Raw genomic sequence first — 17,423 nt, 5'->3', positions numbered from 1 at the left:
GACTGAGAGTTTGAGGCTACAGTGAGCTATGATCAGGCCAGTACACTCCAGCCTGGTGACAGAGAAAGACCCTGCCTCGGAAAATAAAAAGCAAAAAACAAAACCACATAAAAAGACTTGCTAAGATTCTTTTCTACATATGAGAACTAAAGTAAAGGTTTTGATTTTGAGGCGTGTGAAAAATCTCTACTTCAAAAAGTCAAAGAATCAGCATGTCATGGTTAAGACTCAAACCTAGTCATCAAAAACTATAAAAAGAAGTTTCACTTAGGAAACAGAAATAAATATATTTTCTGGACAAAGATGTGAATTCAGAGAAAACGAACTGTATTAACAAAGGAAAGGATACTGGGAAAATAAGCTTTTTTTAAAAAAAGTGTTTTCCTACTTTTTTCCTACACTGGTACAAGTTTACTTTCACAGTGGTGCTGGTGGGAACTGCCCCTTTTATTATTATTTTTATTTATTTATTTATTTTTCTAAGACAGAGTCTCACTCTGTCATCCAGGCTGTAGTGCAGTAGTGCGATCTCAGCTCACTGCAATCTCCGCCTCCGAGGATCAAGTGATTCTCCTGCCTCATCCTCCCCAAGTAGCTGGGACTATAGGCGTGTGACATCACTCCCGGCTAATTTTTGTATTTTTTTAAGTAGAGTTGGGGTTTCACCATGTTGGCCAGGCTGGTCTGAAACTCTTGACCTCAGGTGATCCTCCTGCCTCGGCCTCCCAAAGTGCTGGGATGACAGGTGTGAGCCACCAGGCCTGGTGGGAGCTGCCTCTTTTAAACTCTTGTAATGATTTGATAATGGAATCTATTTTATTTACTAATGGAGAATCTAATTAATTTAACACCAAAGGCATATTTATGGGAATGAAAGATAATAAGCCCCAAGTGTAATGTGTTTGCAATGTATTTAAATAAAATCAAAGACAGTTCTAAAACAGAAAGAAACAACAAAACAGACACATCTATCCCTTTAAAATTACAAAGTAATAGGCAGATAATCCATATTTTTGTTATTAAAGAGTGATAACCAGGTAAGCACAGGACACACACAAATAATCACCTTTACATAGTGAAGGTCAAAATTCTGTTATATCTGTTATCAATACTTCAATTAGGTACAGAAAGTTAAAAGATACATTTTTGTTTGTTTGTTTTTTTGAGACAGTCTCACTTTGTTGCCCAGGCTGGAGCACAGTGCTGTGATCTTTGCTCACTGCAATCTCCTCCTCCCAGGTTCAAGCGATTCTCCTGCCTCAGCCCCCCAAGTAGCTGGGACCACGGGTGCACACCACCACACCTGTCTAATTTTTGTATTTTTTAGTAGAGGTGGGGTTTCAACACATTGACCAGGCTGGTCTCGAACTCCTGACGTTGTAATTCACCTGCCTCAGCCTCCCAAAGTGTCGGGATTACAGGCATGAGCCAACATGGCTGACCTAAAAGATACATTCTTTTGTGGAAGAATATGCAATGATTATAATTTGTACTCATATTTAGTAACATATTAAAAAAATAAAGATGCTGGTCATGAAGCAGGGAGGTCTGAAATCACTCTGTAAGTTCTCAATACCCACAGACTGAGGGCTGGGCCGGGATGGGATGAAATGATGGAGGCCCTAGCTAGCCTTAGGGGCAAAACTTAAGAGGGTCCCAAAAAACCCCCTACTATTCAAGATATGATTTTAATATAATATTCTGAAAAATGAAATTTAGTATCAAGAAATACATGATAAAATATGAAAGTATTAAATAATGAGGGGATCTGCCCCCATACCTGCATGACTCTTCTGCTTCACCTTAATGAGGACTCAGGAGGAGTTAAGAGTCATGCCCAGGGAAACTTCCATTGAACTCTCCTGTTTAGGTCAAGGAAGGCAATGAGTTGTAATAGTGAGGAAAAGACCAAGATTGTGGCTTCTAGAAGCAACATGAATATTCTCCCTCTTCTAAATGTGCACAAAGGTGGGAATCATGGTACCAGGGCCCTCTTTGGCCTGGCTACAAGCAGCCAAGCCAACTTCACTTCCCCTCTATATTGCAATATTCCCTTCTAGACAGGATGGTCCCTTTAATGTTCCAACACATTTTTTTTTTCCGCTTTGATTTAGCTCAGTATTTTCTAAAAATACTTCAAAGACCTTTACTTTCCTTTAGAAGCAACAATTAAATAAGTTTGTAATTGCTGTATTTTAAGTCTTCTAGTGGAGATTCAAAATGCATGTAGCATATTAAAATCTGGGATAAAATTGGCCATATGCAGTCTGTTTATTTTGTTTAATACAGTGCTTTCCCAATTTCATTTTATCATAGAGTCATAGCACTACCCAGTCTCTGACTTCAACTACAATAAGACAGCAGTCATCTAGTCCTGCTCTCTTTCTTTCCTTGGTGGTAGCATTTTGCTTTTATGATTCTGTAAGGTATCTCTCCACCTTCCCTGACCCTGGCATTTTTTTTTTTAAAATCAGATCTAGTGATAAGGCAGCTCTGGAACTTATGCACAGGAATTTTGTTTATGTGTATTTTAATTGCAGTATGGACATGGGATTTCATGGAAGATGTCAGGAGGACTCTGGAAAGAAACATTGACCAATTCTAACCTGTGCTTTAAAATATCCGTATCTGTACTCTCTGTCTACATCTTCTTCTCTTTAAAATATATATCCTCTAATTATAGGCTTATAATTAGGTGGAGTTAAATCATTTAATAGATGTGATGTGATGTTGGAAATGCTTATCTTATAATGACCCCGGTGGAGTGATCCAAAATGGAAATCGTATGAATAAGTATGTCTTGCGGATGAGAAAATGGAAACCTTAGCATATCAGTTTGAGTCCAATGAGACAGATAAATCATAAGTAATTTGAATAAGAAAAGTTTAGTATAAAGAATTGTTGACTATAACAGAGGATTTGAGTAACAAGTAATTGGCTAGGAATAAGTAAAGATAATGCTAAAGAATACAGGAATAACAGTATCCACTACCCTCAGGGCTGAAATACAGCAACCAAGTAAGAGTCCTCCCCTCTTCTCGCCCAGGGCTGAGATCCAGACCCTGCACAGCCTTGGCTCACTGGTGGCAGAGAAGTTGTGCTAGTAGAGCTTGCTGTAGATCTGCCCCCTAGGGTGCTGGGGAAAGCTGTTCACATGGGGGTGTCTCACCAGAGCCACACTGCTACAAACAGCCCAGGAGGGAGGATGCTGGGGGAAACTGCTGGCTACTGGGTGCTTCAGAAACCTGGCACTGGAAAAGCCAGCTTTAATGCAGCAGCTGGGCCTTGGAGAAGATGTGGGTATGTAAGCACTTCAGGAGCCAGAAGTTGGGAAATCTGTACATCCTGCATTGCAGAAACCTGCTGTTTGAGCACAAGGGAACCAGGAAGCAAAACCCTTTCCTCCTGCAATATCTTTCTAATGCCCCTACTGACAAAACATGAATGCCAACTGATAAAGGGAATTATTTAATGGGTCCAGATTCATTTTCACAGAGCAGGTAAACAAGGTGTATTTGGAGCTGCGAGACAATAAATTGATAATTGGCATGCCTAGGGAAGAAAAATGATCTAGAAGAAAGATTGTGACTAATAGGAATGTGGATGAGAAAAAGATTCTGCCAATAACAAAGATAATTCAGAAGAATCATCTAAAGTCAAAAAAAATGAATCATTGCTTTTAGAAATTGATTATGACTAGATGGGAAGAAGAAATTATTTTCTCTGAGAAAAATCTAATTTAGAAAACCACGGGGAAAAACACTGAAGGAAGAATTTCTGAGTATGAAATCCAGAGTAGCACACCACTTAGAATGGTGACTTATAACTGGCATCCCCTAGGACTGCAGCTAATAAAACCAAGTTGAACTCCTACTGTTCTATTTTTTCCTGCTTTGCTAGTTTGTAATTCAAATTTCTCACACTGTGCAAATGTTGAATTTTTTGGTACTTTACTAGATGAACTGAGAGTATTATGATTTACATTTTTCACTTTGATGGCAGGGTGTAGGGAGGGGACAAATGATTCAGATCACTGCCCTAATGCCTAAAGCGAAACTTTGGAACCCTGGGCAGTGGGATTAGAATTGGATAGTACCTTCCTTGGTGGCTTAAAGGCAATATGTGAGCAGCTGGGCAAAGAATGGTTGAATTACTACAGGAAATCTTTAATTTTAGGGTGTTCTTAGAAGTTTCATCACAGACCTCTGTAAACTTTTATATATAACATTCCACTGCTGCTCAAAGATCACTGCTACTGCCATAGCACAATTGCCAAAATCAAAATACCAGAGGGCTGATTTGAGAGAATTAATTTTTTTCCGACTTCTAGGTAATGAATTGGACCCTTTTTAGAAATTACATTAGTCTCTTCAGGTAACTAGGGTGTCATTTAGTAAGTTGATACTTTAGTCAAGCGAAATATATGCCTCTTCAGTCAGTACCATGCCTGAAGAGTAATTAGACAGATGCTCCATGAATGCGGTTCTGAAAGGTCATATGGTAAGTGTCAGACTTTTTATGACAACACTGTACTCTCTTGTAAGTGCCTGAATATGGCCCATGGGAATGCTAACTAAAACAACAAAGAAAGGTTTATGATGCTAAGTCTTCCACTACAAACATTTCATCTCTTGTTACAGCCATGCAAATTATTATAGGTCCATTGACAATGGGGAAAATTTACTGAGCTTAAAACAAATCAGACAGTATTTAATGGTATAAAAAGTAAAATGGAAAAAATATGTCATAAAGCTTTGGGATCACTTAAGTTACTAAGCTAACTGTCTTAAAAGTGTATGTAGGGCTTACGAATATATTGTATACCAGAAAATTCTTGGTAAGCTCATTGAGTTTCTTGTGTAATCATGTGCAACACAGTTGGAATAAACCTACTAAAGCCTTACCTATTTTTATGTTCAGACTACATGAGAGTTTCTTCACTCTTCTTCATCTATGCAGTTCATGTGTTCTCACTATGTTTTAAGGACAATGGAATATACTTACATACGGAGATGTGTAAGAAAATGATTCTTAAGGAGCCTGTGAAAATGTACTCACTACTCATTCTTTTCTTTCTGTTTTGGCACCTCCAAAATTATTAAGTGAAATATATTAATCTAATTAATAATTTATGCAGAAAAGAGTAAGTTAAATGTTACATTTTTCACTTTTAGAGAGCTAATCTGAACCTCATGCACCCCGATTCCAGTACCTTTTTAAAATATCTACTCTTTTCTGCTGTCTCACTCCTCCAGGGTCTCTCATCCCTTTCACTTTAGGGCAAGGGTTGGCAAACTTTTCTGTAAAAAGTCAGTAGATATTTTCAGCCTTGTGTCTCATATAGTCTTTGTCACAACTGTCCAATTCTGCTTTAGGTGAGGCAGCTATAGATAATACATAAATGACTGACCATAGGTATTCCAATACAACTATTTGTAGACACTGAAATTTGTATTGCATATCATTTTCATGTATTACGAATATCATTTTAGATTTTCAACTATTTAAAAATGTAAAAAACATCTTTGAGAACTGTACAAAAACTTGTACATAATATAACGAATCCTGATCTAGTGGCAATGCTGCCTCTTCAAGGGCTGAGTAACCTTCACTCAATCACTGTCCAAACAAAAATTCTGTAAAGATGGTTCTGTTTGTGAAGTTTTCCCATATGACACATTCAAAGCTTTAGGGATCATCAATATGCCCATAATTTTCCATTGGTTGCCTCACTTTATTAGCTGGTCTATTGAAAAATATTTTAAGATTTTACAGGGACTTTTCTACTTTTCATCATAAAAAGTATATATAAAGTATATAAAATAATGTATGGGGGTTAGATATATAAAATAATGTATGGGGGTTAGAACAGGAAACCAGGATAAAAGGAGTATGGGTTTTGTTCCCAGTCAGTTCTTTAATTGGATAAATAACCTGACTGCTTCACATCCCATTTTCTTTGTCTGGAAAGTCAGAATTGTCAGGTGTTGTTACTAAACAGTTATATTAAATGTTAAAGGACATGGTAGGGGGTGGTGGGTGGGATTATGCTTGGATCTTCCAGAGTTGCCATATTTTCAGAAAAAAATGTATACTTTTTAGTGTCATCACATACAATTGAAAAGATGAATATTTCTGAAGAGGAATCAGGTGGGTGATTAGTTCTGAACATTTTGATGTAGAAAATCTAAACCCAAGGGTGACATCAAGCAAACTACAGCACAAAATACACATATGCAAAACCTCATGGTTTTCCTGTGTGCCTACTATTAACAGGAGAAGTTTGGTTTAGGGGTCTGTAAAAATGTTTTCTTCCTTTAAGTATAATGCTCAGAGCCAAGACATCATCAGTTCCAGGCTCAGTCAGTTCCAGTTGAAAGTGTGAATGTTCAGCAAAAGGATGTTTTTGAAAGGAGACTGAAAATCCACTGTGCCAGATACCTGAAACGTTGTTAGGGTATTCAGTGGAAAATTTCATTTCCACATTATAAATAACTGTAGGATATTTTAAGAGATCCAAGACTAGTAACTTCCAAGCTCTGCTTATATTAGTTCCACTGAAATGTGAAATGGAGGAAGGATACTGAGAAAGGCTATAAAGCTGAATTACTGGATATGATTAATTAAAATAAATAATCTCACTATTGATTAAATTGCCCTTAAAATCTCCAACCACTGAGGTCTGCATAGTTTGCTATCCACCAAATAAAACAAAGGACGAAACAGCGATGGAGAAAAAGGAGGAAAAGTCCCCAAGGTGACTTCTTAAATTCAATTCTAGAATTTTTTATTTGGAAATCCCCTCTGGTGGTCTATATTTGAAATATTAATTGTTTCTTACTGTCTTAAAAGTTCCAGGAGTTCTCTGTTCTATGGACTTCCTGGGAGGAGGAGAATCCGAGAGAAGGTGGCATATCATATCACCTACCATGGCAGTTATGGAATTTTGATCTCAATTTTACCACAGAAATAATCAATTCCCATAACTGCTTCCTTCCTTTGCAGCCCCCATAGATTTAAAAACAAAAAGGAAATCGGAGATCTCTGTTAGTGGCACAACATGCCCAAAGTAAAACTAGCCCCCTAAAAAGCAAAAAAAAAAAAAAAAAAAAAAAAAAGGCAGGAAAGAAAAGCCATGAGTGTATGAGTGTGTGTGTATTTTTGTGTGTCTGCGTGTGGACGTGCAAGAGTATGTGTCTGAGTGCCTGTGAGTGGATGTGTAAGGTAGGACAGCAATAAATAGCAATAAATGCAGTGTCTCTCTCTCTCTCTGTCTCTCCCTCTCTCTGTCTCTCCCTCTCTCTCTGTCGGGGAAAACCTGGCTTCCCTTCGGCCGCCTGTCGGACTCTAGAGACCTGTGAACGCAGGGAACGCGGCGGTGCCCGAGGTTAGAGCTCTCCCCTGTGACCAAAAAAATAATTAAAAATCGCACGCAAAGGAGCCACCTCAGCTCCTGGCTGCGCTTCCAGTTGGTGGGGTCTGGCTAAATAAGTTCTTGCACCCCGGCGCTGCCCAGGTTGCGAGGCCAGCAGGCCAGGCGCGAAGAGTAGGTTGGGGACCAGGTGCCATAGCGGGTGGCGCAGAATCGCTTCTCGGAGTCACCGAGGGTGGCAGTGGCAGGCGGCTGTGGGGGTGGGAGGGGAGCTGCGCGGGGCTCGTGTCTGTGGAGGGATTTGGGGAAGAGGCAGGAACTTGGAGAGAAACGTGGGAAAGGGAAAGGAGGGAGGTGTGGACCAGTACGTGGAAGAAGGGCAGGTAAAAATAAAGCCCCTAATAGGAAGGACAGAGTAGTATTTCCTGAACTCTACTCTTATCCCTGCGAGAGCGCACACCTGGCTACCTTGCACCCCCACCTCTGCTCCCGCGGTCTGGTTGCCCCTCAGTCCCCCTCGCATCTCTTCAGCGGGCGATCCTGGTCACCGAGTCACGCATCCACAACCCTCCAAGCTCATCTTGTACTCGAAAGGGCTCCAGAGTCCGCGACTGGTACCAGGCCCCCATCTTCCGTGCCCCTCATGCTCTCAGAGCCCTTCCAGGCACCTTCTAGGGCGCAGATCCAGCCGTGGGCTCAGCGAGTGGGAGCAAAGCTTTAAAACCAGACAGGGAGGGTCGTGGCAGGTAGCTACGAGGGTGAGGGAGGCGTTTGCACTGAGCAATAAAAACACCAAGCAATGGGTATGTGAATTGCTTCAATAAGATGGGAGGGGGTGAGAGATGCCCCAACCATCTTTCTTCTTTAATACTTCGAGGGGGAGGCATTCTAATTCTTAATTTATTTTATAAAATCCCTTGTTGCTGTGTCAGCTACTCCACTAGGAATCTTTGAAACTTTGGCAACTGACGATTCTTTTCGCAAACACGTTTTCAAGCTTTGGAAGGCTTTAAAGAGTTCGATAAAAGCAAGAAACGTAGCAGTACACACGCCTAGGGTAAAACGGCCCTGTGCGCCCTTCTTGGGGTGTAATAGCCTCAAGCGGATTTCCCGGCTTCTGCGGGCGCAGCACATTGTTTTATTTGTTTTGAAGGCTCAGAGTTTGAGGCTGGTCGTAGACACCCACGTGCTCTGACTCTCATCAGCGTAATGATCGCCTTAGCCAGAGTCGTGTCTATATAAACCACAAAAACCTAATCATTAGAAATCCCAGCCTCCAAAAACCACATTTTAGGTAAAAAGTGCCGGGTTTTTTTTCCGCGCTCCTTCATCCTCTCGACCACAACTTTTTGGGGGATCCAAAGTCGCTTTTTAAACCCACACTAGGAAATAAATACATAAATAAACAGCCACGGAAACATTTTGAATTTTTTAGTTTGTATTTTTAATTTTTTCCCGGGAGCAGTGGGGAAGACAAACACGAAACTTAGTCTTAGATGTAAAAGAGACTTAATAAAAGATTTAAATTCATAGAAAACGGCTGATGCTTTCCCCCAGCGAGGATTTTTCAACTTATTTTAATCACCAAGCCGACAGTTTTTCAGTCCTTAAAAAACAAACAAACAAACAAACAAACAAAAAACCCCAACTCATTCTTGTTCTCTAGGAATAACAAGATTGAATATATAAGAAAAAAGAAATGTCCAGCTATGTACTTGAGTTCCTAAAAACTATTTTGACTAGTTCTTCCCCCACCGCCCTCATTTTTTGTGTCACTTAAAACAAAAAACACCCAAACCCTGCAAAATCTTTTTTCCCCTGGGAGCCGCTCCGACAGAGGTGGGGGTTGGGGGTGGGAGGGTGAAGAGTGCTGAGAAGTCAGCACAGACGTTCAAGAATTTTCCTTCCTCCTCTCCTGAAGTTACAACGAAAAATAGCGACAGTCAGATCAGCCGGGAGCTCTCTGGTGTCTCTGCTTCAGTCTCTTCCGACCAAGAGGGGGTTCCTTGTCCTAGGGGTGGGGAGAGCAAGAGGACGCGACCAGGCGAGATTGCCCCTAGACTGGGGCCGCCTCTCGGCTTCCGAAGCTGCACAAGGCGCTGGGGGCTCCTTCTCGCGGCCGGCTGGCGGCGGCAGCGGCTGCGATTCGCAGGCTCGAGATCCGTTGCCCCGAGATTCGCTGCCCACGACTTACCTCTTGGCACCTTGAAGGGCGAGGGACAGGGGAGCTTTGCAAATTGCAGGAGGGAGTGGATGCAAGGAGGTGGCGGTGAGAGGGCAAGAAGAAGAGAAGGGAAAGGAAGGAGCCCAGCCGGGGAGCCGGGCTGGCAGCCGCCGCGGGAGGAATCTGAGCGTGCAGCCGGCGCGGGGGGAGCGGCGGCCGCCGCGGAGGAGGCGGCGGCGCGGGAGGGCGGAGGCGCGGCCGCCTGCAGCTGGGTAGCAGCGCACGGCGCGGCGCGGCGGTGGCGGGCAGCGCGCAGCAATGCTGGCCCGGGGGCTGGACTGCTGAACCCACACCGCTTCACCACCGGACTCGAACTGGGAGGGGGCGCCAGCGCACCCAGGACGCGGTGCCCCAAGGGACCCCACTCCAGGCTGCAAACTCAAGTCCCCCGCCTCCCCGGGCCAAACACACCCCCGGGCCCGTTCGCAGCTGCCACCCCGAGTGTTCCAAAGGCTCCGGCAAAGATCTGCGCTTCCCGGGTCTCCCTAACCCGCCAGCCCGACTGCGCCGCATCGCCAGACTTTGTTGGCCCATCAGAATCCGCCCGGCAGTCGGCCTCATCATACTTGATTTCTCATCTCCTCAGCCCCATCACCTCCATCCTCTTTTCCCCCGTCTCGCCTCCACCCCCCTAATTTCCTCCTTGCCCCTCATTTCCACCCTCCTCCCCCTCCCCCGGCCACTTCGCTAACTTGTGGCTGTTGTGATGCGTATTCCCGTAGATCCGAGCACCAGCCGGCGCTTCAGCCCCCCCTCCAGCAGCCTGCAGCCTGGCAAAATGAGCGACGTGAGCCCGGTGGTGGCTGCGCAACAGCAGCAGCAACAGCAGCAGCAGCAGCAACAGCAGCAGCAGCAACAGCAGCAGCAGCAGGAGGCGGCGGCGGCAGCGGCGGCGGCTGCGGCGGCTGCGGCAGCAGCAGCTGCAGTGCCCCGGTTGCGGCCGCCGCACGACAACCGCACCATGGTGGAGATCATCGCCGACCACCCGGCCGAACTCGTTCGCACCGACAGCCCCAACTTCCTGTGCTCGGTGCTGCCCTCGCACTGGCGCTGCAACAAGACCCTGCCCGTGGCCTTCAAGGTAAGAGGCTACACCGCCCCCCGCCCCCGGCCGGGAGCCGCGGAACCTGCCCGCCGGTGTCTTCCTGCCCACGGGGCTGGGCCCCGGACGTCCTCCAAGACCGCCTGCCTTGGCGACTCTGACCCCAGAAACCCCCGGCTGGGCCTCTCCCTCCGGACGCCTTGGCGGGCTTGGGCCGCAGTCCCTCCGCGCAAATCCCTCCCTCGCCCACCTGTGCCCACGGCCACCCCGACTTCAGCCCCCGTCCCCCAGACCCGCTCATTACCCCTCATGCCTCATGCCCGGCTTCCGTTCTCACCCACTCCTTCGCGCCGTCTCCCTTTCCCCAAGGATCCCCAAGGTGCCCACTCTCACTGCGAGCGGACTCGCTCCACCCCGCCCCTTTCCCGGGGGCGAGGATCCCCGACACTGTCCCCCGGGGCTCCCGCGTCCTCCTCCCCGGACATCCCAGCCTGGCCGCATTGCGGGCTGCCCACGCCGCCTCTCTTTGGGGCTCCGCGCGCTCCCACGCGCTTCCCTTCCAGCCAAACGCCCCTCTGCAGGTCTCGGTGACCGCTTCCCCAACCCGCAGAGCTTAGCGGTCCTGGCCCCTCCCGGGCTCCCGGGCCGGGATTCGCGGGGTGCTGGCGCCCCGCTGTAGTGACAGGGGCTGGGCGAGGGATGTTGACTGAGGCGCGCCGGCTGCACTACCCGTGCCCGGGAGGGTCCGGACAAGCCCAGGGTCTCCAGAGGAGGGGGTGTCAGGACGGGGCGCTTGCTCTGTTCGCTGACCTACGCCAGATCCCGTTACCGGGAGGAAGGCGGGGCCGCCGAAGCGTCCGCGCGCCCCGAAGCGGGGGAGTTCAGGGGGCCTGGGGCTGAACCCTCGAGTGCTGGGAGGCTCGGGCCAGGGGAGGGGGCAGGAGCTCGGGCCGCTTCTTCCAGCCGGGACCAAGCTCTGTGCCTCGTCCCGCCAGGGAGGGATAAGGGAAACCTGTGAACAACTTCGGTTCGCCCAGCTTGAAAACGGAGGTGAAATTTTGTATTTTTGCTTTATTATTATTTTTAAAAGACTTAAATTTAAAAGGTCCCTCCTGCTTCTGAAAGGTGGTGAGAGGCTCCTGCCGGTGGTCTGAGCACGGAGTGAGCCCGGAGGCTTGAGAGAGGCCGCTGCGCGTCCCGCGGACTCTCGTGCCTGCCCGGCCCGTTAGTTTGCGGGCGGGTGGCAGCCGCGGGAGTCGCAGTCAGGTGCTCTACGGGTTGAGAATTTAGGATCTGGAGGCTCTCACAGTAGCCGGATGGCTCTCCTTAACTCAATCCGGATTTCCTGGGGCAACCCTCTCCAACGGGGAGACGCCGAACCCCCAGGGCCCAGCGCACACTGGATTGATGGGTTCCCGGGCTGTCCACATACGCAGGACTGTCTACACTTGCAAGACGTCAGGGATGCAGGGGGCGGTAAGCCAGACGTGGAGATGAGCACTCTCAAAAAGGTGCCTTGGGCCATTTCTAACCTCTGAACTTGAGTAGGTGGGCCTGAGTCCCCTGGGTTCTGAGGTCTGTGGAGAGTAGGGCACGCAAGGCCTTGGGGGAGGTAAACAAACAAACAAAAAAAGTTGGGGGAGGTATCAGGCCAGTTTCTCCACTGGGGACCTGGGGCCAAACTCCCACGGGCCACACTGACAGGTCATTCCCAGTTGTTGATCACCCCCACCCCACGCACCAATTCAGATTCCGTGTGTGGGTGGGATGGAAAGAAAGAGGAGTCCAGGTCAATTAGAGCTGGTTATCTCGCTAGATCTGATATCAGAACAGAAATCAGAATGAATTGTTATGGAAAGGGGATGTTGCACTCTGGGGCAAGTTTCATTTTGCAGTTGGCTCAAGAAATTTTTTTTTTTAACCGTCACATTTCTCTTTTCATAAACCACCCATTTTGTAGGTTAATGTTTGGTAACTTGAAATAGGAAAAGCTCAGAATACATGTGAATTGTAGAAATTTAAATTTCCACACAAGAGATATCTTTTACAATGTCCATTGTCTGAGGGCCCAGAATTTTTAAATTAGCCTTATATGAGAATGAAAATTTGTTTCCACCAACCCCCCAAACCAAAAGCCGCCTAAGACCCCAAATCTGGATAAAAGCAGCAAAAAATACAAATAAGTAGATATCGTGTCTGCATAATGCCACAAATCAGAATATGTGAAAATATAAGAAGAGATGCTTACATTTTTAAAGATATTTAGATGCTGGATGTTCCATATACCATTCTGTTAAACATATTTAAGGTCTATCTTGAAATATTCTCTTCTATTTATGCTACTGAATTGATTTGAACATGAGCATTTTGGATGGAAAGAATGTTTGCAATTTAGCTTGAGCTAGTCTCAGATATTTTGGTTGTCATTTAAGATTTTTTCATTACCACCCTTTAAAAATGATTTTGAAAATACGTTTTGTTCTTTGTTATTAATCAACTTGTGAATTACAGAATACATTTTTTTGTTATCTTAAGCAGTAGACAGACTGTAGATAACAAGACCATATTTAATCAAATATTTTAATTTATATCAATTGAATAATGAATTGAGTTAACCTAAAACCTGGCTGTCAATGTCTTTCTACCGCCACATCTGTGTTAAACAGAATTCAAAATGTGGGTGATAGCTAAGATCTACTCAGTATAGAAGTTTTGTCTCTCTGTTGAAAAGAAATGTATGGATGTTTGGAACATCCAGATTGTGACAACCTCTCTTTATCCTGCTTTTGGAATAGAAGCCTGAGAGCACTAGACTTTCTACACTCTTGCAATATAATCAAATACATCTGCAATGAAGAAATAATATGAAGAAGTCTCCGTTTTAAAAGTGGTGACAGCAATTTGGCAGTGATATTTAGAGCTATGTAAAAAATAAATTATGGTGGTTGTCAGGTAGATAGCAGATAGGTAAACGCATTTAAACACACACAAAACTTATTTGTTGTGAAGTCTGGTATTCAAATTAATACAGTATTTATTGAGCCCGTATTTTGTATCTGTGGCACTGAGCTTGACACCACAGAGAATCAGAAATGAATTCAATAGATTGTTTTGAAATGTCAATTTAAACTAGTGTTTAAACACAATATTGGCAATGTATTGCGTTAAGAATGTATTAGCGTTCATCTGCTCTTGTTTTGGGATTATATAACGTTTATTTATTTTTACATGTAAAAATGCAAAAACAACTAGTATACTTTATATAAAGTTGTTTATTAACATTGTATTTTTAACAAAGTTCTGCTGTTTTGAAATGTTTGGTCCCCCCAGGTGTCAAGGAAACGGAAATAAATATTTTTAACATTTTCAGGTGTATCTCACTGAAACCTTAAAATAGTTAAGACATACTATTAGAGGATTCCAGACCCTTTCTATCCTAGATAATTCTAGTGAGAAAGAAGTAATTTGCAAATTCAGTTCATTAGTTGATGGTCAGGTAATAGTGGAGAGAACATGTCAACTCTCCATCCAGTAGCACCCTTTTAGTTAGGGGTCTGTCAGCATTTCCACCGTGAAGCCTGGTGTTCAGGGTTCATAACTTAGTTGCCTTAAATAGCTTCAAGCTGAAACACTATGCAGAAATTTTAAGTCCAGATGTACATTTTAAAACTAAAAGTAGTGCAAGCCTATTCTGCTGTTTTAAGTTAGAGAACACTGGACTATATATATTTATCAGTATCATATGTTTTCCTGGCAGTGTTAAAGAAATAAAACACATTTTTAGATATATAATCTGGCACTCATAGTTAATTCTGTATCTTTAATAATACCTTTCAGTGCTTGTCAAAAGGAGGGGTTTCAAAATGACAGAGCAATTTCTGTTTGACAATAATTTTTTGGCATCACTAGCCATTTTTCTCTCTCTGAAAACAAATATGCAACTAATAAATACTTGATACCAGTGAGTAGTATTTTTCTTACATAATGATCAGATTTTATGTTTATATATTTTTTAATCTAACTGTATCTAAACAAAGGAAAATAGGTTATTAAGCCTGTTAAATCCTTATTAACCTTAATATAAATTATCATGCAAAATTATGTAAAACAATAGATTTCAAGTTGTATGAAGACAGACATATTTTTGTGTTATGACTTTAAGTTAAAAAAAGCTTATTTAAAGTTAAATATTTTGGGACTGAATATATAAAACTTCCTAGTATGGCAGTTGGAACAAATAATTTCAAGTGGAAAATAAATACTTAAAAAATTTTTAGAAAACTTGTATTAAATATTTGAAAATAGATATGGTAGATATCTTTAATTATTTTTTCCCCTTTGGCATTATGGGTTGTTTCCTTTCAAAATTCCAGAATATCTATTGTTAGATGATCTAAACCGCCTTGATACATGGCCCAAAAGTTGCTACTTTAAATTGAAATAATTTTTATCAAAATTTCTCTTTGACATGTATATTTTTAAAATTATAAAATGATATGTTGTGTTTTTCTTCTCTATAATTCAATGGGTTTTTCCTAAATTCTAGGATAAATTCAAAACATTAACTGTAGTATTAGTTGAAATGTTTTGATACTGTACTTAAAGTTATCCTTAAATAGTTATGATGGGAATAACATTTTTGCTTTTTGCAATTAGATTCACTTCTCTTTTTATTGCAAAGGAAGATCTGATCAGATTTTATCTTGAAAAATAATTATATTTCAATTATACCACAAGTACAATGTCCCAAATTACGCTGACCTATAAGGGTAATTGGTTAGTTAAGACTAGACTTCTGTCCATGGAAATATCAAGGGCAATTTTAATTTCCATATAAAAAGACGAGAGAAACTGTTTTAAGGGTTTGAGTTAATTCTCCATTCCTCTTCTTCTAGTGATTCACAGATTTAGTCATAAGGAGCCTCATACAAAATTTCAATAGCATTACTGCAGTTAAATATCCTTTTGCTTTATTTTGTGCAAACCACGTATCATGTGATTTAAATGCTGGTTATAGTGAGGTGCGCTAAATAAAGGAATGTCTCTCTATTCTGAAATGTCAGGACAGAAAACTTCTCCTTTTCTCATGAAGTTTCTTGAATTTGTAGATTTTATATTTTAAAAACACCTAGAAATGTAATTGTTAAGATTTCATCACAAATTATTCTTTGCAGAAGAGTACTTTCATATTGGGTAGAATGGAAGTAAATTTTAACTTGTGCTTATTCCTAACTAGTTAAAGAGTGAGTTTTGACTGTGCCTTACCCCTTAAAATGTTTTTCCATTGCTTGGTTTTGGTACAGATGAAATGTGTAAAAATTTTTTGATTCCTTTGGTTTTCTTTTAGATAAACACAGTGGAGAATCTCCAAGGGAAACTTTTTAGTTTCAGAGATCTACTTAAAGAAAAAACTTCTCAAACATATAATTATACTTCTTATTGATATAAAGTCAAATACAGTACTTCCCCCAACTCCCAGCCTTTTTCTCCCCTCAGAAAAACATTGGGCAATGTGATTTGGTAGAGTGGATAGCAGAAAAAACCCAGTATATTTAGCCATTAAACTAGAGTTCTGCCTTAGCAGGAAAGATTGTCACTACATGGCATTAGCATTTTTTTCAGGCCTTGCTCTAAGCCTCACAGAAGAGTCACACAACTTGTGATTATTTATTTGTTTTGTAAAATGTGATATGTATAACATACCCATATTGAATACGGTCAGTATTAACTGCTTAAGCACAGTAAAATGGATTTATGTATTTCACTCTTAGGGATCTTTTCTTTCATATTTTCCCATATTGAATCAATTTGCCATTTCTTCTAAGTAAAAAAAATCCATTATGTTAAAAATATGCAGTAAAATAATAATGTCCTAGAGCTCTTGAAAACCTTTACATTGGGGAGGATTGCTTTATTTTTTTTTTTTTCTGAAATGTAGCCAGACTCGAGTGAAATCCACCAGCAGTCATCCTGTATCTCTCAACAACACCAAAGAACATCTCAGGACATGAAGTGAAGAAGTACATATTCAGTTGAATTCTTTAAGGATGCTTATAAGTAAAAGCCTATGTTTAGCAGACAGCAGATTTGGAAGAGAACACTGTGTTACCCTCCTCATCTTACAAAAAGCACATCATTATAATTACACTCTATACTCATATGGTATCTTCTACATTTTGCAGACTTTCCAATTTATATTGGAAAACTGTGGTTCCTGGAGATGAAGTTATTTGTGTGAAGTCATGGCAGATATGTAGCAGAAGTGGGGAAAAAGTGGAGCCTCTTGATTTTAGTGTATTCATTCTCTTCTAAACAGTACAACTTTTCTCCTGCCTTTATTAATATGCTTACTGGGTCCATATTTACTTTGACATAGAAAGCCACACAGCAGGTGTTAAAACACAATATGCTGAGTGTACAAAATGTCAAACATTCAGATGAATCCTGGCAAATGTAGTCAATTATTGCAGTATTTTCAAATGTTCACATTTTTGGCACGATGAATTTGAAAAATTGAAAAGCATATTGCCTCCATCAGGAGTATAGTATTACCTGTATTCAGTAGCCACTTGAGGTACGAGATGAACTATGCAGGGAGGAAGTCTTGTTCTCAAGGGATATTACTTTTGACTCAGGAGACTCCAGGGAAAGGGGCGGCAGCATGGTTCCCGCTTCTCTGGGATGAAAACATTGTCAGAAAATGAGTTTGGAGCAAGGGCACATTGCTGTTAGCAAGGGGTGCTGACTCAACATCAATTGGCCCTCTTAGAGTTTTAGCTGGTAGC

At 42.6% G+C, this 17,423-nt stretch overlaps 1 protein-coding gene across 4 annotated transcripts in view; it reads left to right on the top strand.

The window, feature by feature from the left end:
- The window catches only part of RUNX2 (RUNX family transcription factor 2), a 221,506-nt gene that overhangs the window by 83,734 nt on the left and 120,349 nt on the right, over nucleotides 1–17,423 (top strand). For 3 of the 4 annotated variants that reach the window (XM_012448780.3, XM_012448782.3, XM_012448779.3), the window contains exon 3: nucleotides 10,319–10,677. In XM_012448780.3, the coding sequence (XP_012304203.1) occupies nucleotides 10,319–10,677 (359 nt within the window). Of the gene's footprint in view, nucleotides 1–10,302; nucleotides 10,678–17,423 lie in introns of those variants that run through there. The other variant, XM_064361001.1, reaches the window with a different exon arrangement.

Source organism: Aotus nancymaae, unplaced genomic scaffold, assembly GCF_030222135.1.
Source record: "Aotus nancymaae isolate 86718 unplaced genomic scaffold, 86718_ANA_hifiasm-v0.15.2.pri h1tg000040l, whole genome shotgun sequence".
Classification (NCBI taxonomy): Eukaryota; Metazoa; Chordata; class Mammalia; order Primates; family Aotidae; genus Aotus; species Aotus nancymaae.
This window is presented reverse-complemented; position numbering and strand designations above follow the sequence as displayed.